Source organism: Danio rerio, chromosome 6, assembly GCF_052040795.2.
Source record: "Danio rerio strain M-AB ecotype USA chromosome 6, GRCz13ab, whole genome shotgun sequence".
Taxonomy (NCBI): domain Eukaryota; kingdom Metazoa; phylum Chordata; class Actinopteri; order Cypriniformes; family Danionidae; genus Danio; species Danio rerio.
The window spans coordinates 24683831-24710600 of NC_141026.1; the positions used below are offsets into that span (position 1 = coordinate 24683831).

Sequence of the window (26770 nt, forward strand, 5' to 3'; positions counted from 1 at the left end):
CTGTTAGGTTGGGGTTAGGGTTAGGGTAAGTTGACATGCACTTGCAAAGTTTGTTATAGTCAGTTAAATGTCTGTTGAAGGAGCATATCAACAGATATTAAGCAGACAGTCTTCTAATACTATACTAATACTATAACTAATACTAATATTGTGTGTGATTTCAGATACAGCTAATGGTAGGTTTAAGGCTAAAAACACAAGTCTTTAACGAAAGCCAGATCAAAAAATTACTTTTTTTTGCTTTTTTTTAATTATTATGATCTTTTATGTGAAGCTGCTTTGACACAATCTACATTGTAAAAGCGCTATACAAAAAAAGGTGAATTGAATTGAATTGAAAAGATTAACAAGCCTAAAAAATGTTGTGCAACCACTACATACATATAGATTAATTTACCAAAGTCGTGAATTAAACTAAATATAATCAAGCTCTTTCAGAGAAACATAGGCCCAACCCTAATTCTATGTTTATTCCCCTACCCCATCCCCTTGGCCCTTGAAAGTGTGAAGAGGAAGTACTTCAAAATGTACCCTTAAGAAATGGAAGACCACTACAACACCTGCACACAACATCATACGTCACCATGATCTCTTACTTCATGTGAGATTGACAACGACGACTGCTGTAGTGATTCCAGTTGTGTTTTTTTGTTTTTGCTTTGGTATTTATTTTCAGGAAATTACTGAAGGCATATATCATGTTATCATGACAATATACTGTGGCAATAAGATCAGAACTGTACTGTACATTTATACCGTGCCCATATTCAGTCATGTAAACACACAAAAACAGCATTCCCATTATACCAGACACTGTAAAAAGGTCATTCCCAGCCACTAGACTTTTCTGACAAGGTATTCCAGTGTCATCAAGTGACAGATGTGAATTACGAATTATGTCAGTTAGGGATACAGACAGCAAAATTTAGCATTTTTTTATTTTAGAGTTTTTATAAATAAAACATGACAGTAAAACATGAAGGTCGTTATAAATGCATCAAAACATATGCTTTTTTTTTTTTTTTAATTACTAATTTGTGAATCTTCTTAAGTCCATGTGCAGCCATGCTGTCATTTTAGATGGTGTACTACCCCTTGGTTTTGAGTGTGGTCCAGAAAAATCTCAGTTTCAAGAGCTATCTAGCCCTTCCCCTTAGCCATACACCTTCAAGCTAAAAAGAATTGGGACACCCCTAGCCTTTCACGTGAATGTGCAAATCGAGGGGTAAGGGTAAGGGGAAGGGCTAAGGGGTTTAATTGGGATTGGACCAAAGACTTTTGTCTCAGTTCTTATGTCCTCAAAGAAAAAGACTTCCATGCCGCACTGACACAACACAATCCTTCTAAGACTCTACAAGTGGCTACAGGTTCTATGCTGCAGAGTTCTACATTCTGCCAAGAAAATCCAATAAAATCAGGCATATTTACTGCTGGAGAATAACAAATCAGTTTACTGGAAGATATTTGTTTTTAAAAAGATTGTAGTTGGATTTTGGAAGTGGGACGGATATGTGCTGCCAGGCAGTGTTCTGGACCAGTGCCATACTGGTGCACTTGAGTCAGTGAATATGGCCTTGGAAAATACAGACTGGACCTTAGACAGAGGCCATAACTTTTAAAGTCATTTGGGGACATCTAGAGCATTTTGTTGCCCAAAGGTTAAACTATTGGCTTAATCCTGGTTGAAGGTCCCAACTATGATCTTTAGGTTGTAGCTTCAATTACCCTGCCTAGATCCAAGCCATTTTGAATCCAAAGTAATGAAAATAACTAAAACCACTCTACTTAATAAAAACAGAATGATAGCTTAACGATTAATTTGTATTTCACTGGTATTCAATGAAGAATGGGATTATGTATGACACACTATTTGGGTGAGAAGTTCCAAAATCATATACATATTGCATTTAAAACACATTCAAAGCACGAGGCACACCCTTCCTCTCTCTTTGCACATGCTTGTCAAGCGTCTACATTTGAAATAAGGAATTTGAAGCTAGAAGATATAATATATTAACTTTCTGTCCACACCATGACTATATATGAAGAGTTAAAATGCAAAAACCTCTAAGTGCCATCTGGAGTTTCTTTCTACATTCAGCATTTTTTTCTCAGCCTCTTCTGTTTATATTCAGTTATTTCATTTTATAGGCAATGAAAACAACATATTCATTGCCATAAAAGCAAAATTACTGAACCTGACATAAGAGCCTGAATTAAATGCACATGTTAGAAGAATTTTCAAATGGTGCACAGAGGTTTAAATGCACTTTGAGGAATGCTTTCCTCAGGTGACATTTTAACTACATCTAAACCACAGGTGTCAAACTCAGTTCCAAAAGGGCCACAGCTCTGCACAGTTTAGTTCCAACCCTAATTAAACACACCTGATCAAACCAATTGAGTCCTTTAGGCTTGTTTGAGACCTACAGGTAAGTGTGTTGGAGCAGGGTTGAAACTAAACTGTGCAGGGCTTCGGCCCTCCAGGAATTGAGTTTGACACCTCTGATCTAAACCATTACAGAAAAAAATGGAAAATACAGTGTTATGTTTTGTTGATTTCTTTGTTTTGTATTTTGCTTTATTATATAGATGCTAAATAATACTATATATATATATATACACACACACACACACACACACACATATATATATATAAAATGCTATTTCGTTTTTTTTTATTCAATAAACAAACCACATATCTTGTGTTAATTTGAAAATAGCATTAGCTCTAACTATTTAATTTCAAGGTTGCAGATGAATACTAAATATGCACAACTAATACAAAAACTGCACACACTGTTGCACACAAACACCTGAACTTACCCACTACCATTATGTTGAGCTCAAAGCCTTGTTTCATGGCTTTCCTCCTCATCTGTTCCAAGATAGCATCAATGCCCACATAGCCAAATTCACTGCTGGTCTTTTCGTTCCGTGCCACAGGTGTCTTTCCTACATCTGCCATATTTCCGTAAAAACTTGTAATAACCTCGGGTCCTGAAAGAAAGAAAGAAAGATTTGACATTCAGAGAAGGATTTTCATTTTTAACATTTTTTATGAAGAGTACAATGTAAATGTTACAGCTTCCTGAACACCTTGTATTTTCACCATTTTACAACAGTTAAATTTTACAAGGAAAAAATACATATTTTTAATGAATATTATTATATCACTGTAATTTCACATCGCTAAAATTTTAAAACAATTTCAAAGAAAATTATTACAATATAAAACAAAATATCAAAATATACTTTAGTATGTTTACTAGGGCCAACAATTATGGGATCGAAGCCGCAAAAAAATGTTCTTTGCCTATATCACAAAAATTCAATTCAGCCCTGGTTCTCAGAACCAAATGGTGTACTGTTCAGGTACTACACCAAAATGTAGACCCTCTAAGCTAATAAACTAGGTTTGTCTGCAAAAAATATTGGCACAAGATATGGCACATATGCCATATAACAGTGTAACCCCCTAACAAGTTTAGGGGTCCACTAAATCTGAGACAGTTTCTACTGAAACTTCTATTTCAACAAATAGAAATCTCCACTCTGTGCACACATGTAATTGATTTAAATGTGACCTCTGTGAGTCATGATTTAGTTTTTATATGCCTTGTTAAATTTGACGTTCTTGTAGCTCTGAAGTGGTACATTTTTTATATTGCATTGTTTTGTTTTTGAGATGTCAAACACCTAGCATACTAAGTAAGATAGAGAAACCACAAACAGTTATTCCTTTATCTAAGATTAACAAGACACATGTAAACAGACAAGCATACACCATTCGCAATGTGCTGTGTACTTCATTGTTTTAAAAAAACATTTCATTAAGTTCTTCAGTTAATTCTTTAATTAGTTTCTTAATTCTAAATTAAAATGATCAATTGACCAGCAGCCTTATTAAAAAAAAGAAAAATATCATAAATTAAATGTTTACCACAAACTTACCCAAAAGAGAAAAGGATATTCAGTCTGCAATGCAAAGTTGCTGAATTGGAGGATTCAGTAAGTTGAAAAATACGTCTGACAGAGCACAACTCACTATGTGAGAGTGGGAGGGGACAAGATAGCTGCTTTTCCTTTCATAACGACTAAACGTAGCTTCCTCTTTTCATAGAGTGTCTAGACACTTTCAAAGAAGCCTTACCAAGAAGATACAAAAAGAAAATCAACCAAATATTTCAAAAACGATTTCAAAAATGAAATGTAAATCAGAAACATAAATAATATAATCTATCCAGGTAACACAAGGTGAATTTACTAAAGGTATAGACATGTACAAACATAACTATCAGTTATGAAACACAATATTGCTTCATCAGATGCCTGAGGTGGAGGCTATGAAATCCTGGTTTGTGACTCAACCAAACATTTTATGCTGTTTGTTACACATCTGTACATAATGTTAAATACTAAGTAGAATAGACACTGAAAAGTAAACTGAAAAAACTTATGTACAGTATCAGTGCATAGAAAATAGTTTGTTTTCTTTACTCTATAATTCGTTTCCTGTCAGTGAGTTACTACTTGACAGAGAGAACATACATACAAGGGCCCGAAACTTTAACCAAAAATACTGTACAACCACAAAGGCAATTTCAAGCAGCATGTGAAATGTTTGACTAGAGCAGGTGCCATTTAAAGATATTTAAGAACGGTGAATTAGCTAACTAAGCATACTGCCTGCTCATTAATTACAATTTTCATTTTTCATATTCAAATAATTTCAGGGCAGTGATTATCAAAATAAATGTGTCTATGGGTTCTCTTGCACTGTATAATTTGATCGTATTATTCGAAGCTATACAAAAAAACTCACTGTAAAAGTGTAATATCTATAACATTCCATAACCTAATTTTGAATCATGCACACGCACACACACACACACACACACACACACACACACACACACACACACACACACACACACACACACACACACACACACAAACACAAACACACACACACACACAAAAAGAATATTAGAGATTTTTACTCAAAAACGCAAAGAAAAATACACATAAATACACACAAACACACACAAAATGTTTCATAACAAGAAACAAAAGCAGAAAATATTAAAAAAAGCTTTTAAGCTGGACTTTCTACAATTGCTCAGACCTCTGGTTCAAAAACACGATTAATGTAGTCTTTCAATTTGTGTGGAATTTTGGCAAACAGTACGAAAGCCAATTAAAATAAAATGATGGGTCTAGGTAAAACTTGACCCATCAACAACCTTCACCACTGAGGCCTAGAACTTTCCGTTTGTTTCGGAAAAGCCTCATGGTTTATTGTGACCTGTATTTTTCATGTAAACCTAACAGTTAATCACATTTGAAATCCACACTTTAACCTTGAGTGAACCACACTGCTTTAAATGCTTTAAATAAGAACGTTATCCCTGTTTGTTTAGCCAGATTGGAGTCAGAACGGCTGGGGTTCTGGGGTTACCAAATCTTTAGTAACAATATTAAGTTGAAGATTGTGTTTATTGGGCAGATATGAAACAGTTTTGAGAAGAAAAATTCTACCATTTAAGCATGCACAATTTTTTTTAATGTTATTTTTATAGCCAGGATATAATTTGTCTTTTGCAAGCAAAATGGATGGAGCAGATCACAATGTGGAGGTATGCTAATTATGGTTTAATGCAGTGAGACGAATGAACATTTGTGCCACACAAGTGCCCCGCTGGCCCTCAGAGTAAAAGATGCCAGCACCTGTTGTGTACCATCTGCTAACAAATAAACTGAAGCATGCATAAAGTCATTGAGTCAGTGACAGTCTTTTATTTTAAATACAAATAAATCTCAATTAATGGTTATTATGCTTTACTCCACATTTTAGAAAGTGCTCATTTTCAAAAATTCAGCAAACTGATTATCTAGCAGTGGTTCTCAAATCCATGCATTTCACAGAACCAGAAGTAAATGCAGTTAGGAACAAATATAGTCATATTGTAATTAACAAATCGCAAATCACAACGAATTACACACAGCACCTTTGACAAAAAAATGTTATGAATAAGTAAGTTATGATAAGAAAAACTTAATAATATGTATGCATATATGTTGTAATTAGATTTACACACCCTCCATAAATAAACAGACAGACAGATAGACAGACACTTCTGCAAAGATGCAGCTTCCGTGGCAGTTATCCTATCTGTCATGCAAAGGTTGTGGCCTATATTTTTCACTAGTATGCGTCAGTGTTCTGACAAACAGGAAATAGGGTCTACCACTAAAGTGTGTCCCTGCACACAGAGACAGGCAAATTTACTCGAACATTCTGCTATTGTAAATACTGTGTTTAGTGTTTTGCAAATCACTGTGTGTAGAGTTTTGCAACAAGTGTGAAGTTGACAATGTGCTTATAGTTGTTTAAATATGCGCTGATGTTTTGCTTCTTGAGTGTAAGGTTTTGCTAATAGTGTACTATTTTTCATTTTAGTGTGTAAGCAATCCAGAAAAAAAAAAAAAAAAAAAAAAAAAAAAAAAAATATATATATATATATATATATATATATATATATATATATATATATATATATATATATATATATATATATATATATTTAGTCCTTTACGCAATAGCCACCAGGTAGCGCAAGGAACAACCACTTTTCCATTGACCCAGTTGTCATGCGTGTTTAGATGCATGTACAGTATTTGTGTGCGAGAGCGCTCGTTTCAGCTCCGTCGATGCCTTGAGTGGCTGGATTTTTTTTTATTTTTGAGATAATGTATAGATATTTGTTACACAGAAAGACATAAAACTTTACCCATTTGAGGGCTCAACACAATTTCATAGATCTAGATAAAATGTTCTAAGCTATATTGACATCATTTAAAGATATACAAATATTGGATATAATAAAAAACATTAAATAACCAATATAAAACAAACTGAAGCTATAAAGATTTAGGAATATACAGTATAATATAAATGAATTAAAGTGTTTTAAGCCATTTTGAATTTTAAATCTACAAAGGCCTTTGAAAAAAAAGATATTTTTCTAAAAACAATAAACAACGGAGTATGTTATAATTTTATTATTTTATAATACATTTTATTTATGAAGCATTTGGATATGAGGATATTAATCAAATTGTGCAACAGAGCTTTTTTTTTACAAACAGATTGGGAAAAACTGCAGGTAAAAATGTGTACTATAGCATCAAACAAGTGTTTGAGTATTGTTTTATAAAATGTGGTAAAATTTAAAAATTAAATTAGTCATCACGAGAAAGTAATCAAATTGTTTGTTACAACATCAAAACCCATCCCTGCAAAGGTGAAACAAATGAAGATGGAGAAGTCAAAAAGAGCGAATTTGCTGTGTGGGAAGTCATGGAAAATGGAATGGATGTTCTTGGCTGGTGGAAGATCAACAAACAATCCTACCCAAAACATGTTAAAGTGCTAAAGCTGCAGTGGTTTCAAAAAAGGTTCCTCCACAAAAACACGTTTACAAAACCTAATCTTGGTGAGTAAATGGTTTTCAAATTATAACAAAATACTAATGAAATCATAAATGAAGACAGAAAGAACCTGAAAGGTAGTTTCTGATGGTTTTGCTCACCCCAAAATGCTTTGTTTGCATGATTTGATTCTACTCGGCTCGCATACTCATTTAGCGTTCTATATAGAATGGAAGTATGTGATTTCGTACGCAGCTTGAGAGGACACATGTGCTAGCGTCTTCAGTCTGTTGTTTGCGAGGCAGATGAGCACACGTGTTTATATAGTTTTGTGTATTGTAGAGAAAAGCTGATGTCCTGTTGCTTCCACTGATTTTAGAAACCGGCTCATTACATCAGTCTATAATACTGTCAATATTTTTATTTTTCATTTATTTGTAAACCTAGATTTAAAATGCATTTGACTTCTTGTTCTTGCTTGATGCATCAACATTATAATCATATTAGCCAACGTTTTAATCAATTATGGCCTTTGAGTCTTCTTTTTTTAAATGTAGAATAAGAATGCCAAGGAAAGTCTATGAAGGGGGTCCATGCAGGGGTACATTTCTTTTCACAACACAGGCACTGCAGTCAAATCGTGAAACAATGCTGATCTTTCTTTCGAGTTGTCGAAATGAACAAAACAAATGAACAAAACATATGGCCTAATACAAAATATAAGATTAAAATATGAAAAAATTATCAGATGGTAATTTCGGTCAATTTTTTTCGGTCAACGGATAAACAGCACTCGGTAATATTTCAGCATGCTTTCACTTTCATATTATACATGAAACAAACACATATTTGCCCATGGAAATGACATCCTGCCCTACTCATCATTCTATCAACATATAGTCTATATATGGCCATTACACAGTGATATAGCCTGGTTCGTTTGATTGTTTTGATTCACTACAATCAATCTGCTCAATCAAACCAAGACCACCTCATTCTGGCAATCCCAGGTTGATCGATTTGGCGTGTACTCGAACAAGATTGTGGGATTCACATGTGCCACAAACCGCGCTTACTGGGCAATCAAGATAGGTTTCGAAACAAACATCTAGGCATGAAAGCACGTAATTGACAGCCAAATTAAACTTTAGTGTCAAGGCAGCACTGGCCCCTATCGGGCCAATTACCATTCTGTATACTGTCCCGAGCGTCTTGCACACTGGCCCCGGGCCAGCGGGCAGTCCTTATTGTTGAACCCTGACAATTCATTCTTAACATTTCAGTGACTACACTATATTAATTGAAAATAATTATACTTTTTAAATGTCAAAAAATCATTGACACGCTTTTAATTTTGTATTTTACAGCTTCGTCAAGGACTTGTATGTATTTTATGTATTTATTCTTTTACTAACTGTACATCTATTCATTTCATTGGGTTTGTCCTCACAGAAAATTATAACATTTAGAACCACAAAATCCCCAGCTATAGCTCAGTGTTCCAGGGGTTTTGTGTTCCCAATGCATTCTCCAAGAAATGCTATACATCACAGATAACTGTCTCCTATCTGTACCTAAAATCTGAAATAGCTGAACATTTTTCTTTCACTTTAAGTAAGGTTGTATGTGACCCCCAAATGAAATCCTTTACACAACCACATCGCCACAGAAAAGTAAGATGAACACTGAAACAAGGCCATCTAACAATTCATTATTTACAGGCAACATACAATTTAATTCAGCCTTTATTCTAAGCCAGAACTGTTGGGAATTTGCCTATGTTTAGTGGTTTGTGGTATATTGGCTTTTGTGACTGGAATTCAGTCTGGCAATAGACATCCAACATCAGGCACATGCCAAATAAAAATTGTTTGTGTAGCAATTATTATCAACAGTCAAACTGACCTGACAGTTGCCCTAAATGTGTAGCTAAATGTGTCTTTGTTAAACTACAATAAGATATGAATGAATGGCAATCCTAAAGTGCACATTCACAAGAATGAATGAACAAATCAACACCACTGTACCACTCAATTTTGAAACCACCTAAGACCAATTTTGAAACCACCTAAAGCCCAAATTCACCAGGGTTCATTGATATTATGTGGCTGCAAACAAATAAATAAATAATAAAAAACTGTTAGCAAATGGAAAGCCAGGCAGAACTAATGCTGAATTATCTGTAACATATCTGAAACACATGCTCCCATAGATGTGGCCTGATGAGAAAAAAATAGGTAGAAATCCAATGGATGTTTTCAAGTCTTTCAATTTTTTCTTTTTATTTTAAATGTGACACCCAGTGCATTCCAATTGAAATTGCAAATGTGATTGAGCAAAGTTGTGAATTGTGCACAACTTCTCAAGGAAGTACAGTGTAAAGGCTCCTACACACCAGGGCGCTTTTCATTTGCCTTTATCGTCAGCGTTTTAAGAGACGTTTTTCCCGATTCAAACCCAAGCGATTTTCACTGGCGTCGAGCAGAAGAGTAGATGGCTAGATGGCGCTACACAAATTTAAGCTGCTGCCACCCACTTGTAACACAGAAGAGGAAGACAAAGTTGACATGCTTGTTGTTATGGATAGTTCAAGCAGCAGCTACAGCTCTAGCAATGAATAAATAATTATTGTTCACCAGTGCAATAAGCAGGTGCACGTTCATATCGCCTTTGGACATCTTCTTCGTTGTGCGCTCGTATTGGCAGTTTTGCGCTTGAGCGCCTCCAAGTGCCGTTTACTGTTACTTCAGCAGCTCCGTGCACGTGAACAAAAGAGCAAATCTGATTGGTGGAAAGGTTTTAACGTGGCGGGGGCAAAAAAAAAAACGAGTATGTGGTGTTCTTTTTTAAAATGACGCTTTTGCGCCTGCCGTTTTGTGCGTTGGTGTGACGATCACATTGACGTCCTTTATTTTAGTCATGAGGCCTTAAACGTCGATGGAAAACATGAGCAAAAAACGTATCAGTGTGCACGGGCCTTAACGCCGCTTCTTCAATCCCAGCTCGGTTGGATGGTGTAGGGCCGACAGATTTACATTGGTGCCATGATCCAGATAGGAGTGAGGTTTAGGGGGGCGAGTGTAACGGAGGCCAGCTAGAAAGTGCTGTGCAGGTAAACCTCTCTCCTCTGACCTCTAAAGGTGCTTTAGCGACTGAAGCTAGAGGCCATGGTCTTTAGCCTCCTTGTTAGAGCAACCGACTCCCATGTGGAAGGGTGCGATGACGATGGAATTTTTACAGTTTTTTTAAGAAATTCTCAATGATGATATACATGAATGGAAAATGTTTCGTTCAACTGAAAAAAAAAATCACAAATTGCAAATCTATTTAGGTGCTTTTTAAAATCAAATTGTAATGAATGTTATTTTACTTCTATTTTAATGAATTCTATGCAGTAAAAGACAAGTTGCAAACACTGCAAAATGTTTTGCTAATAAATGAATGGAAAATAGATTTTTATTCAACTGAAGAAAAAATCACAAAATGCAAAACAATTCAGGTGCTTTTTTTAAATCAACTTGTAATTAATGCTATTTTACATTTATTTGAATAAATTTTGCCATAAAGGACATGCAAACACTTCTAAATAGTTAGCAATAAACTCTATTGACTGGCTTCTTCTCCTTTCCACAAATCAATTTAAGAAAAAAATGTATGTAATCATGTAGTTTTTGGTTTTTAAATTTTCAACAGTTTCACTTTTATTTAGCCACAGCTTCCGTTTTTCCAGGCAGCATAAATATATGACGCCGAGGGCTGTATGTGCCTCCTGGAGTTCAGTGAGTGTGTGTGTGTATGTGTGTGCGCATGTGTGTGCGTGTGTTTGTGTGTGTGTATGTGTGTGTGTGTTTATGCACTCAAAGGAGATGTGGGGTGCAAAGAAGTGTCAAACAGCTGTGGGTGTATGGCTTATCTTGACATAAACAGCACCTAAAAGTCCTACACAACAGTAACATTTTGATTTTGTTGTTTACATATCTGTACTGCACTTAAATAATGAAGCTGAAATAGTATTACTTGACATGTCGATTCGATAATGCTTATGATAATGATAACCTATGGATAAAAGGCTTTAAGCATAGCTTGTGCTATTCCATCATGTCATGAGCTGTGGTTAATGCGTGTGGCTGCAGTCGTACTGCTTTTAAACGCAGCAACCCTTGAACTCCGGTGAAGAAAAAAATCCCACCCCAAACAAGTGACGAGCAACTCTGAGGCCAGCCTGTCAGTTGTGTGCAAAGCACTTGATGTGCAGTTCTAATTCAATTCTGCCTCCAATCTTCAGTGCTAAATTCACCCTCACGCCCCATCCTAACATCACAACTCGAAGCCCGAGATCTCGTCACATACCTACTATTTTTTTATATTCTGGGCATAATACTACAAAAATGCTCTGATTAAATTCATCAATATAAATATGGTCGAGCCGACAATTCCCATAATTCTGAAAAGTAGCCCAAACTGTCTGTCAGCAAATGTAGATTTGTACAACAGCGCACCTTCGCCATTGCCGCATACACACACCACGCGTTCATGCTCACACTAAACAAGAGAAAGAGCGGTAACAACAAACGCTGACTCAAAACTTTTTAAAATCCTGAATTAATATTGAAGTTACTTTTGCAAACTGGAGAAAGGATGTCACCATAGATGAAGTATTTCTTTTAGACAGGTAAAAAAAAGCTGGGATCAAAGCTGATGTAGATGTTATTGTTACAAATGAGTTATATGCACAGACGTGTTGTTGAGCCACTGAAATCTTCTGGCAAAAGATAGATGTGACTATTTTCAATTTCAGAAGATACCTTTTACAGCATCAATAATGTGGACTTCTTTTATTTTTAGCTATTCTGCCAAGCCTGCTTTACTGAGGTAAAGTTGGTTTTAAATTCACATAACTTTTTTGAACAATAACAACCTGTGACATGCTCCCTATATTGTTTAACATGCTACTTTGAATATTTGGTCTGAAATAGCATGCAAGTATGTAATGTAATATAATGTAATGTGTATTTTTATGGAGCAGTGGTTCTCAAACTTTTTTCCTCAAGTACCACCTCAGAAAAAAAAATATTTCTCCAAGTGCCACCAAAATGAGCAGTATTGAAATACAATAGTAGGCCCAGTAAAGCAGCTACATCTCTGCACACTTAAAAAAAAAAAAGGAAAAAAAAAACCGTGGCAGATTACCTCAGAAATATAGGCTATATGTCATATATGGCATATTATATAGATCATTTTTGATAATTTTTTTAATGTGTTTAGCATGTACATGACATATTTCATTCCTCCGAGTACCACTAGAAGGAGGCCTACATACCACTAGTGGTACACGTACCACAGTTTAATCTCGCATGCAAAAGACGACGCCCACTAATAGTATAGTGTCCCTTCACTTTTATATGGGGCTTAGGACTTAAGGCTGATTTATACTTCAGCGTCAAGCGCACGCATATCCTACGGTACAGCCTACACGTTGAAGTATAGCCCTACGCCATGGCCGTCGGCATCACGCTGATCACTTGACGCAGAATTAAAAACCAGGCTTCACAGAGACCGCAGGTTCAATGGCACTGGCCTCTCTAACACTACATCCAACAGAAACCTAGTTTTCCCATGTGGTCTCCCATCCAGGTACTGACCATGTTCAGCCCTGCTTAGCTTCAGTGAGTAACCGTTCTTGGGCTGCAGGGTGATCTGGCTGAGGTAATAAGTGTAATTCCTGCATGCCACCAGCTAAGCACTAATTCGCTTTAGGACAGCACATGAGAGAGGGTTGTCTGCTGTTATCTTTAAGGTGCGTGCATTCATTTTTTAGGAGGCGTGACTTTAGATGGCAGGGAAGGAACTGTGTTTTAAAGATATTGTGCCAACCTATTAGCATTGTGGTAGCTCACCTACTGCACCTTTAAACTCTGCTCCATTTAACCTCACGTGCTGGAAGTTTACTAGAACTGGCTTTACAAAATGTGCATTGAAGTTACCTACTGTAGATTAAATCGCCCAGCCTTCAGATCAGCTATATCAGATTACCAATTTGTTTTTGTTGTTCCTTACAGTCTGTCGCAAACCACAAAAAAAAAAAAAAAAAAAAAAAACATAACAAATGGTGATAAAAGTTTATGATTCACTTTGATTGATGCAGACACAGTATATGGAGTCTTGGACATGGAGTATTTTTAGAAACTTTCAGATAAAAAGCACCAACACGGAAGATCTTCACAATATTCAAATGATCACCAGATGCATCAGGCAACAAGGAATCATAAACTCCCAGTCTCATTAGCATCATAAAAACATAATCTAGGGAACAATAATAACTGAAGTACAAACTTGATTATAAGTGTTTCTCATCAAATGGAGATCTCTGAACATTTCCACTGAAGCCCTCCACATCAATATTTCAGTAATAAAAAATAAAGCATGTTGTTTAATTCTAGACTTATTATTGTGCAAAATGCAAGATTAAAGAGAGATCACTGGCAAAGTGTTTGGTTTTTAGTGTCTAAAGTACACTTTCTGCTGTGATGTGACTTATTCTATGGAAATCCCTCTCAAAATACAAATTTAAAGAATCAAGGTATTTCTTTTCATGGTACCAGAACAATACCAAATTTATACCTTAGAGAACAAAATATCATAAAACAGCCTTGTATTTAGATTTTTTTTTATTTTCTATCTGCATCCATTTCCATCTGAATCATGTTACCTCACAATTCCTGTCAAAAAAGCAAGATGAAACTGTAAACTACAGAGTCAATGTTGATCTGCAAATGAGGGGGTTAGGTGAACTCTGGTGCTCAGCATGAAGAATGCTACTGGTGGGCTCATCTTTCTTTATGCTCACCCCCTGAGAATTCAACCTTTGCCATTACATGCCACAAGCAGATGGTGACGAAGGGTGTTAAAATACAGCTTTCTACACAGGACCTTCTAAAGAGGAAATAAAAAGACACTGTTAACTGTGACTCTTAATCTGATCAGCCACAAGAAATGCTCCAGAAATCTCCAGTTAATGCCTCTATGACTGCTATTATGCCAATGCAAGTGTGAATAACTGATTTTAAATAAACTCATTTATATTCAAACATATTTATTTGAACACCTTTGTGACGCTGAAGCTGATGTTCAGATATTTTAAATATTGGTAGACAATTCAGCTTGAACTAAATGTTGCTTTATCACTGTTGTAATTGAAAAAATCTGAATCAGAAACCAAACATCAAGGTTATGGCTTTAAAATAATAATAATAATAATTATTATTATTATAATAATAATAATTATTATTATAATAATAATAATAATTAGTGTGTACATGTCCAAACAGTTATCTTAAGAACCTCTCACATAGCAATTTAAGCTACAACTTGGTCTGTATTCCTGTAATCATAGGCTAAAATCTGTGATCTTTGATTGCTGGTTTGACATGTTCACTGGCAGCTGCTTAATGGCAGTTGTGATCGATATTTCCCTTCGATAGAGTTCTGGCAGTTGTGTGACTTCAATTGTGATGAGCGTCAAACCAAGAACCAATAGAAAAGTTGAATTTGATTATGCAATCAGCGTGATAACTAGCATTGTGAAATGTCAAAACTTTTTTTGAGGCATGCTGTGAGTAAAAAATTCCACTACAGCCTATTATGTATAATTTCAGAATGCACATTATTGATTGTGTCATCGATGGATAACGTCAATCTTTGGGTGAGTTTTCTTCCATGCCTATGTTTGGTGCACCTTCATTGTAGCTGAGTCTGGCATTATGACAACTAAGATTTTACAGTGTAACATGGGGATTATATTTGCGCAGTCTGTCAAATTATATGTACAATTGTTTAGTACTAATAAAAATCTTACAGTGCGAGTCAGGATTTAGCCATCAGAGAATATGAAGCTGACAAACGTCTTCATTTTCCACAAGCACATCATAGTTCAACATTTTTGAACAGGTCATATTCTGTGCGTTTGCATCTGTACAAACTTTCTAAACTTGAGTATGGCATATCGTCACCTTTATAAGGTTCTATCTGCGTTCTGAAAATTTTGAGATAATGAGCTTCAAAGTTTTTGCATTCTATAGCAAACAGCATGCGTGTAACATTTGTTTTTTAAATAAAAAGTCTTAAAACTTAAACAACTTAAAAAACAAAATCCCATAATGTAAATAAGTTGTCATTTAATAAGAGTATATCCATAACTCAATTTTAACAAAAATTTAAGATAGAACCTTATAATTCTAAGGTGATGCATTCATTTATTCATTTTCTTTTCGGCTTAGTCCCTTTATTAATCAGAGGTTGCCACAGCGGAATGAACCACCAACTTATATCCAGCATATGTTTTACGCAATGCGGCCCTTCCAACTGCAACACAACACTGGGAAACACAAATACACTCTAGCACACACACACACTACGACCAATTTAGCTAATTCAATTCACCTATAACGCATGTCTTTGGACTGTGGGGGAAACCGAAGCACCCAGAGGAAACCCACGCCAACACAGGGAGAACATGCAAACTCCACACAGAAATCCCAACTGACTCAGTATGGGCTACTGAGCTAGTGATAACAAAATAAAATGACATGCTTGGAATTACTTGTATGGTCATGTTGACAAAGCACTCTGACAAGACCTCTTGTGCCATGACTCATTATTTACATTCTTAAGTTATAAGAAAAAACTAATTTTGAGATTGCCATCCTAAAATTCTGACACTGCCAAAAAATGTCCATGGACCAGCTTTGGTCACAACAGCATGCACGTAAACAGCTGCTTAAAACTTAACACAATATGACGTAGAACCACAGTTTAGGCGCCAATGCTAAAGAATTGCCATGATTGTTTTATATTGTGATAAATCATACATTGTATATGGTCCAAAATTTTACAACACTTCCTCATTTGTTGATGCCATATTCCAAGAAATGTTCTATTAAACTCAGTAAATATTATAAATCTTGTGACCATTGTCACAATTTAACCTATCTAATATGCATGCATTGGCTACCTAAACTGATACACTATTCAACACAACCATTGAATTTGGATGCATGGTGTTTGGTTAATGCGACTGAGAAGTAAAACAGCTGCAGGAGAATTTGACTACACCAAAAAAGCTTGAATGGCAGCTGCTCAGCATATTATATGTGAAAGGGTTTGTTATGAAATTATTGGGTTGATATATGAGGAAGTGGTTGTAAACAAGTATCAAATAACGTTGTTGTTGTAACTAGATAACAGAGGTATTTGTATTTGATTTATAAGAAAACTTGTGTGATTTTGTACTAGCTACATCTGTTCGTCCTGGAACAAATCTGCAATTAATCTAATGCTGATGCAAATGACTCTGAGTGTAATGTAGACTAATTACTACTACTAAGTACTGATTGTTAATTTCTGAATGTAGAAACTGAGAGCAAGGATGTCACACACCCCACACAAAGAAAAGAGAGGGCCAGGAAGGGGAGAGAAAGAGAGGGGGTGGAAGAAAAGTAGAAGGAGGGGTCCTCTGAGCTTATCATCTGTTTCAATGCACAGTCAAACAAGAGAAGCAGAGGTCTTAAATCAATACAAAACACCAAAAACGCTAGCCAAAATCCATTCTTCTCTTTCCTACTCGCTTTCTTCTGTTACTCACTGGCAAGAACACAGTGAAGACACCTGGGAAACTTGCATGCAGCAACACACACACACGCACGCACGCATGCACGTCACCCACACTCTAGCTCTACGAAAGCATTACAGCCTGTCTGAATGAGACTCTAAAAAGAGATGTCAAATTCACAAAGAGAAAACCCATTTTAACAAAAGAAATGATAGAAAACAGATAAGTGACTTACCCTTCCTTTAGCAGCTCTTGTTGTCTTTCTTTATCTCTCTTTCTGACCCTCTTTTTCAGTGCCTGAGTCAGCCTGCAACACCAGCTGGACTCACAGCCACGCCCACTTCAGAGTCATGTGACCACAGAACAGCCAAGCAACACTCATCAGCCATTCATACAGGCTATAGTAGAATCTGTCATGGTGTGTGTGTGTGTGTGTGTGTGTGTGTGTGTGTGTGTGTGTGTGTGTGTGTGTGTGTGTGTGTGTGTGGTGGGCCTCAAGCTTTGGCTGATGCAGACCAAATGACACCAAAAAATATTCAGCTTTTATCCAGTGTACATTGAGAGAGAACGGAAACAAATGATGTCCAAATGGTCATTTTAGATAAGGAAGTGGAAATTAGTGAAAAGCCCTGACCACACACTGACATGCACACGCACACACACACACAAACACACACACACATATTAGCCACCCTGTAAATTTTTTTTCCCCAATTTCTGTTTGATGGAGAGTGCCATGATGACAGTAAATAATATTTGACTAGATATTTTTTTCAAGACAGTTCTATACAGCTTAGTGATATTTAAAGACCTAAGTAGGATATTTAGGTAAACTAAGTAGGTTAGGGTAATTAGGCAAGTTATTGTATAATGATAGTTGGTTCTGTTCACTAAATATCAAAAAGGGGCTTAAGATTTTAACCTTAAATTGTTTTTAAAGAAATTAAAATTGGTTTTATTCTAGCCAAAATAAAACAAATAAAACTTTCTCCAGAAGAAAAAATATCAGACATACTGTAACATTCCCTTATATAAAATAAATAAAATAAAGGGGGTCTAATAATTCTGACTTCAACTAAAATCTGAAATCACTCTAATATTTATTATTATAATATTATATAATATTAATTTATTATATAATAATATAATAATAATATTATTATAATTATTATAATTATTATGAGTAGTAGTAGTAGTAGTAACGGTAATAGTAATAAAAGCAGTAATTACTGGATTAATAATTTCATTTGAAACTACATGCAATAAGAATTATCTTAATATTAATTTTTTTATAAATATTTAACTTTTTTATTTTAATATATATTTTTTTTGCGTTTAATAAATGATGAACTGAAATGATGAATGATGAACAGAATAAATGTATTAATAAAAAAATTATATATATATATATATTAATTTTACAAAGATTTTGTCAAAGCAGCTTAACATAAAAGTTCTAGTAAAGTCCAGATTTCAGAATTTAAGTTCAGTTTAGTTTAGTTTAGTTTAGTTCAGTGTAGTTTAAATTTCACTGCCAAAAGTTCAAACACTGAAAAGGAAATCCATTGATGCGCAGCTCCACAATTTGCAAACCAAGCAAGCCAGTGGTGACAGTGGTGAGGAAAAAACTCACCAATTGACGAAGTGAAGGAAAAAAACTATATAAATACCACCAACTTATCCAGCACATGTTTTACGCAGCAGATGCCATTCCAGCCGCAACCCATTACTGGGAAACATTCATACACACTCATTCACACACATACACTACAGACATTTTTAGCTTAACTTATTCACCTGTACCACATGTCTTTGGACGTATAGTGGAAACTGGAGCACTTGGAGGAAACCGTAGCAAACACAAGGGGGACATGCAAACTCCACACAGAATTGCCAACTGACCCAGCTGGGACTCGAACCAGCAACCTTCTTGCTGTGAGTCGATTGTGCTAACCACTGTGCCATGGTGGAGCCCATATATATGTGCGTGAAGTCAGAGCTATTAGCCCCCCTTTGAATTTTCTTTTTAAAATATTTTTCAAAATGATGTTGAACAGAGCAGGGTAATTTTCACAGTATGTCTGATAATATTTTTTTCTTGTGGAGAAAGTCTTTTTGTTTTTTACGGCTAGAATAAAAGCAGTTTCAAAATTTTAAACACCATTTTAAGGACAAAATTACAAGCCTTTTTAGACTTTATATTTTTTTAATAGTCTACAGAAAAAACATCATTATGCAATAACTTGCCTAAGACACTCACTTCAGTCGCTGAGTCTTGCAACATATGTGTGTTTCCTTTGTCTTGTTTTTCTGTGTGTTTACCCTCACCTTGTTTCTCTAGTTATCCCTGTCTGCTGCCTGCCTTCCGACCGATCACCTGTTACCATTGCTTGCCTGACATCCTCAATAAACCTGCATGTGGATCCGAACTCTGTTGCAAGTTTCATACCCTGGGTTACAATTTACTATTATCAAATGACAAAGATAAAAAAAACAGTTATTAGTTATTAGAACTATCATGTTTAGAAATATGTTAAAAAATATGTTCAATGCCATCTGAAATTATTTCTTAAAATTACCATCTTAAAATTACCATTTTTGTCAGCCTTCTATGTTTATGTTCAGTTATTTTACTTTAAGGTAATGTAAATATCTTATTTGTCACTATAAAAGAAAAATTACTCAGCCTACACACAGGTGATGGAGAGAAATGCTAATTTAAGAAGAAAATATAAGATGGTTTTTAGCCCCCCTAAATTATAAGCCTCCTTTTAATTTTTTTCCCTAATGTCTGTTTAACTGAGTGAAGATTTTTTTTCAACACATTTATAAACATAATAGTTTGAATAACTTTTTTTCTAATAGCGGATTTATTTTGTCTTTGCCATGATGACAGTAAATAATATTTAACTAGATATTTTTCAAGACACTTCTATACAGCTTAAAGTGACATTTAAAGGCTTAACTAACTTAATTAGGTTAACTAGGCAGGTTAGGGTAAGTTATTGTATACCAATAGTTTGTTCTGAAGACAATCAGAAAAAATATAGCTTAAAGGGGCTTTTATTCTGTCTGAAATAAAACAGATAAGACTTTCTCCAGAAGAAAAAAATATTATCAAACATACTGTGAAATTTCCTTGCTCTGTTAAACATAATTTGGGAAATATTTAAAAAAGAAAAAAAATTCAAAGGGGGGATAATAATTCGCACTTCAACTGTATTTGTATGAACGCCCATGAGTGTATTTGTATACACATTAGGGATGTAACGGTATCAGAATTTCACGGTACGGTAATACCTCGGTATGAATGTCACGGTACGGTATTTATTGAATCATTTACAGGAAAAAACAAAACTTATAAAAATACTCCAAAAAAGTGCCAAAAGTGTCAATGACATACAAATTAGCCATCTATCTGTAAGCTTTTGAAACAGGAACTTCAATTTTAATAACAAAAAATTATTAAACCATGTAAAAAAATAAAGTTTCAATTTAGTAGTGTTGAAAACTCATCACATTCAACATTTAATCACACTCAGCCCATCTACCCAGATGAGAGCTCTGCTAGTCGGACTTCTCATCAAGCATCTCCCGCTGGATCTAATCTCACTATATTTATTAAACGGGATATTTCATTTATCTTGTTGTGTTTATCTAACGACATATTCCCTGACTTTGGGCATTGGAATCTATTACTTGTTCTCAGGTAACGTGTTTTGGCTGAGCGCAAAGATAAGTTAATGATTAATGTAACCACGTCCATTCTGTATATTGACTGATCGCTTGCCTTTATTTCCTATAATGTATAAACTTATTGTATGTTATACTTTTAAAATGGCCATTATCGATTCTTAAAACTGATACTCAGCAAAAGAGAGGCTGTAGCTGCGTCCCAAATCGCATACTTATGCACTATTTTACGCCATTTTGTAGTATAAATAGTGTAAGTAGTGTGTTCACATTGAAAACTCTCAAAATAATAAGTGCACTTTAATTACCCGGATGATGCACTCATTCAGCCGCTAAAATGAAGTGTGTAATGATGGACACTTCACGCACTCAACGACCGCAGGTTTGCTTACGTAGCGGAAGGGGCGGAGCGATCGGACGCACATGTTGAATAACTTTATTTATTTTGGATGGTGAAAGCAAAATTCTCCTACGAGAGTGATTATAGCGCCTCCGGATGGTAAATGCGGCAATACTCACGGCAGGTATTACTTGATAATTCAGTCGTTTATTTCACTGATTTGGCAACAGTCAAACGTCATCAGGGAAACGGTTTGAATTTCCGCTTAGTAAAAAAACATTAGTGTGCCATTTGGGACAGCACTACATACATATACTATCCTGTTGAGTGTGTAAGTGCATAAGTACATAGTGCATGAGTGCATAGTGTATAGTGTGCCATTTGGGACGCAGCTTGTGTTTCGTATTTTCACTGAAATTGAAAGGAGGCAGTGTTTTTATCGGCTCCGTTTTGTTATAAATATCCACACAGTGAAAATGAGGCTCATCTTATGCAGCACGACGCCTCAACATGTCTGCTGTCTAAGTTGCTAATATTAAAATGAAAATAGGCAGTTCCTTAAATCATGTTTACATTTTATTGTTGAGAAAGTGAAACAACGAAGCCAGGGTGATGTGAATGAAGTTATAAAGTACACTGTTCCCTTTGAAGATTTACCCGTGTCCTCGGTATAATCTGCTTTTCCATATCAAACTGAAAAGAAGAGACTGCAGCCTTGATCAAACTTGCGAAGTCTGAACTTACACGGAGATAATGCAGGACTGAACTGTGCGTGTTAGGCTACTTAATATTCAGGAAAAGCCCCAATCAGAGAGGCGAATGTCTGCAGCCCCGCTTCCGTTTCCAGATGTACATGACAGTTTATAAGTATCACACACCAGACGCGCACATTCGAATGATATTTAACATGAAACTAATCAGATGGCGCTCTGTGGCGCGGCTGAAAAATGAACTGCGTCCTGAGCCGTCGCCGGGCGCCGCCGACAGCCGCCGACTTGCGGCGCCGGTGTGTGTATCCTGATAGAAACCTATGTTTAGAATTCTAAAATACATGGCGCTGCGTGGCGCTGCGCGGCGCACCGCCGAGCGCCGCTTCTGGTGTGCGACCTGCTTTAGAGTTTTCCAGCTCTTTTCATCCCCGCTTCTAGCAGCACACTCCATTTCCGCATTACTGGATCTGTAGCGACAACAGACCGCAAGGGATGATGGTCAAGCATGGGCTGATGGCAATTGTAGTTTTCGCTACATCCCGTTCGCTTCATTCGCCTGAGCAAATTTTCTCAGAAGACCTATAGTTTTACCGAGTCATGCGACTTCGGTAATATCGAAAAAAAATTATATTGCGGTATGACGGTATTTACAATACCGTTACATGCCTAATACACATGTATACAAGTATGCATGCAAATGGAAGGAAGTCATTAAACTGAACAGATCCTTATGAGTTTAAAGAAAGCGTAAGTACTGGTGTTTATTGCTTCATGTGTCTGAGAGAAACCACATCCAGCAAAGTGTAGATCCGACTGATCACAAACTTCATTTAAACACAATGATATGACGTTAATTTTAGCAAAATGAAAAGAAAGCATAAAAGCTAGATCATGACTGTATGATAGCATTCTGTCAGAGTTGCAATAGAGTGTGATTTTCAATACTGTTACAGTATATTATGTTACTCCGGAACTTCTGTCAGGAGAAAGAATTAGAGGGGGCTGACTTCCTCAAGTGTTTATGTTTTCACTGCTTATCTTAATTATATATACATAATAATTGGTCCATAGTGCTTTTACAACATGACTTCCTGCTCATGAAAACCACTGTAAACACACAAATATAACTGACCGGTTGCTGCTTTTCACACACAGCCAGCCTCTTCCACTGTGTTTGTTATTATTTCATTAATGTTTGTGTTGTTTTCTCCACAGGAAGTCATCTAAAAAGCAAATGAAGGTGTATTACTGTACAGAAACAAGATGAAATGAGACAATGAATTGTAGAGAAAGGGGACTGGTGCTGTGCAAGATTAATTATGATACTGTAAAGCACGCTTTATAATTATGGAATTGATTTCACAGCTTTCGTAGAACCAAGGAATCTAGGATGACTCATTCTTAAACCCTTCAGAGATTTAATACTGCAGCTCTGTCTTATCTAGAAGAAGCTTGGTTTAATACATTCCTGTCCCCCTGGTGTTCTTCTGTCTGACTCAACTCAAGACTGTTTAGATTTAAAGATGATATGTAGTTATAGTAAAGCTGCAGCCTTCAGTTTAAAATATCCTAAAGGCTCTCAGTGGTTCATAATAATAGTCAGGCATTGACTTCTAGAAGCATTTAAGTTTGGATTTATTGTTTTTTTTTTTTCAGAACTAATTTACTCTATGGTTAAATACCAACACAATCTCATGGCAATTCGTAACTTTTTCATTTAGTGGATAATTCATATGAATTGTACGATCTAATTCGTACAATTTAGTACGATTTGCTTATCCCCCAATGACAGTTGGGGTAAGGGGTGGGGTTAGGTGCCACGCCTCCTTTTTAAAATCATACCATTTCGTACGACTTAGCCACTAGGGTAGGAATTCGTAGGAATTAGCCACTAAACTGGCAAAACGTAAAATACTTACGTTTTCTCGTGAGGACAGGCTGTTAAATACACAAAGCTTTTGCTTCAGTTTTTCTCAGTATAATTAAAACTTAAAAAAATATGTTGATGTTATGTGCTGATTATTTTGATGTTATGATGTGATATGAAATTTCTCAACAAAGCAGCAGTGTTGTTCATTGCCTCCTCTTTGGAATCACCAGAGAATGAGCCTTCCTAGAGCTGGATGAACTCTGCTGTTCTGTATTCTGAGTGTCAGTTGTGAGTCATGAGGCATAATGTTGCAGCACACAAAAGGAAAATAAGCCAGGTCAAAGGTTGTTGTGCACTCTCCACAACTGAATAATTTATCTTTTTCTCCTTCAGATTCAAGCAGATCAAAGCATTTCATTGGGTTTCACATCAATAACACAATGCAGACTGGTCATTGCGGGGGAAGGGTTAGTTACATAGTGCCTATTATGCTAAATCCACTTTTACGTTGTGTGTAAACAGTTTTTGAATGCAACCATACTACGTTTATAAAAATCCATCCACTCCTTTCTTTTTAATTCTCATTAAACCCAACCAGTGTCATTAGGCATGCACTTCAGATTTTTTAGGCAATGTGACATCACACTGTTTAGGCTCCGCCTATAGCTGATTTCCACAGTTTCTGCCCTTAGTTGTTGCACATGGTCTTTTATTTTGTCCTTTTTCTTTTATACAGCCCAGCAGTTGCATTAGCAAAATCATGTCCTAAGCAATGCAACTGACAACTACCAAGTGTAAGATGCTTCTGTATCTTTGTGTTTAACATTGCAAAATCAGGCTTAACATTGAAGACTTCATTTGCTTCCAAGAACTAAGCCACATAGAAAGCGAAAGTGAGCTACTTTTATTTTTGATGGTAATTCAATTTACAATATTTACAATTTACTCAATGAGAATTAAAATTTATATATGATGCAATCACATCCTTAACATAATTTTTTTATACATATGCAAAGCAGAGATGCATTTACTATGCATGCTTTTGAAAATCATCTATCACACACCAAAACAGCTTTCTTTTCACACACCACAAAATACATGTTTTAATGTTATAATAAATGATATGTGCAAATTTATTATATATTTTTTTGCTGAAACTTCAATGACAAGGGGTGGCAATGTGGGTCAGTGGTTAGCACTGTTGCCCCAAAGTAGAAAGGCCGCTGGTTTGAGTCAAGGCTGGGCCAGTTGGCATTTTTGTGTGCAGTTTGCATGTTCTCCTTGTGTTCACATAAGTTTCCACCAGTTTTTTCTTCAAGGTTTTGCTCCAGTTTCCCCCACAGTCCAAAGACATACACTAAAATTGAATTGGATTAACTAAAATTGGCCATAGTGTGCGTGAAGCAGTTTACAGAGTATCAGACTCGCAGTACATGCACTGTTGTGAGCGGCAGTGTCAAGACAGAGAGCGAAACTTTTGTTTGTAGTTAGTCACTCTGTTCAAGAGCAGACCTACTAATAAGTAAAATCTGGAGACAGCATAATTACAACCATGTACTACCCTGTTTGTAATAGCTACCCTTGGCTGGTTTGGACAACGCTAATTAGGAAGAATGAAGGTGTGTTTACTCTATTGGTGAATAAGCCTAATGAAAAAAAAGCCTAATAAAAAAGGGATGTCATGTATTTACTCTCTGAACATAAATATATTTATATTGCATCTATTATTTCAAATTAAACCTAATTTTTACTATAAATAAATAAATTAATTAATTGATCTTATCACAAAATGTAATTTTTCAGAATCCATTTACACCAGTATTTGCACTGGAAACTGACTTGAACAAATTATAGGTATGTAAATACCAGGGGTAGCCTATATTTAAATAAAAAAAGTATTGAAAATAGTTTAACCCAAAGACAGACATTATATAAAACTACATTCTTCTTAAAATGTTTAAAGACATAAAAAACACCACAAACACAGAATATGAAACGAAAGCAGGGAAAACGCAAAGGGTCCCCAGGATAAATAATTTAGACAGAGCCCGTTTGTGTTGTAATCTCCAGTGATCTTCCCCAACAGTTTGCAATATGGTGGGAAAAATTTGTGACCTCTGACCTCCATCTTGTCATTTAAAGTAAACGTGTTTCCTGAAATTTCATCACAAGAGGACTATTTTCAGTGCAATCTTCTCATACATTGAGTTAGGGGGCCCTCTGTCAACATTACAGCTCTATGAAAAAGAACTTAAAATATACCTAAAGTAAGCCTTTTTGATTCTGAATCAGTGACTGCAGTGTGCAAGATGTGTTTTAACAATTAATTATATTATGTATGTGTTTTTTATTTTTTTATTTTTATTTTTTACATTAAAAGTGGAATACACTGTGATTGCGGCAAACATTGACAACCGTGACAGTAAATATAATTTACATAAAACACTTACGGTATGTGCTTCATTTACGAAATATAAGTAAAGGTCCACACAATTCATGTGAATTTGTAGAATATCATATCTGCCTGCCTACAAAAGATCACATGACAGCTTTTGTTTTAGGAGCATTCTACTTGAACCATGGCTTCAGCCGGCAGCCAAGACAATTAGGTGAGTGCAGTCGAGGGGGGAGTTAAACACAAAGCTGAAAAGTTGCATAATTGGGCCTGGAGTCAAATAAACACAAAACACACATGATTGTTGTCCTGGGGTGAATCTGTCACGGTTGCAGGTTTGTGCGCTTCTCCGGAGTGTATGTTTGATCATGTGGGTTTGTTTTGTTTTGGTTGTCCATGTGGATTTGTTATGCTCACGTGTTATGACAACACTCAGTTGGTCTGATTAGTTCGCCAGCTGAGGCTCATCATGGTGCCTATATCTGGGCGATGCTTTTGTGTGTCTGTGTCAGTTCGTTACTATCACTCATGTTTGTGCTGTCTGTGCTCAGGCCCTGAGGAGATTATCTGGATCCGGTTTCCCCGTTCTGTTTCTGCCCTGTGTTCTGCGTCCCTCTAGCCTGGCACTTTTTGGTTTAATTGTCAGATACTAATAAACATTTGTCACTTGCACTTGGATCCTCTCTGACCCTTATTTGAACGTAACAGAACGAGCTGACCT

At 35.9% G+C, this 26770-nt stretch overlaps 1 protein-coding gene and 1 long non-coding RNA gene across 13 annotated transcripts in view; one reads left to right on the top strand and one right to left on the bottom strand.

Moving 5' to 3' along the window:
- Nucleotides 1-26770, bottom strand: part of septin9b (septin 9b) — a 106199-nt gene that overhangs the window by 22203 nt on the left and 57226 nt on the right. For 6 of the 12 annotated variants that reach the window (XR_015492774.1, XR_015492776.1, XR_015492775.1 and 3 more), the window contains 1 exon segment: nucleotides 2827-3000. Coding sequence is in view for 6 of the 12 variants with exons in the window: in XM_087255559.1 (XP_087111685.1) it covers nucleotides 2827-3000 (174 nt within the window). In the remaining 6 variants the exon portion in view is untranslated. 12 annotated transcript variants of the gene reach the window in all.
- LOC147843507 (uncharacterized) lies at nucleotides 7984-13541 on the top strand. Its single transcript, XR_015493628.1, has 2 exons — nucleotides 7984-12462; nucleotides 12620-13541. It is a non-coding gene; the product is annotated as an uncharacterized LOC147843507 (long non-coding RNA).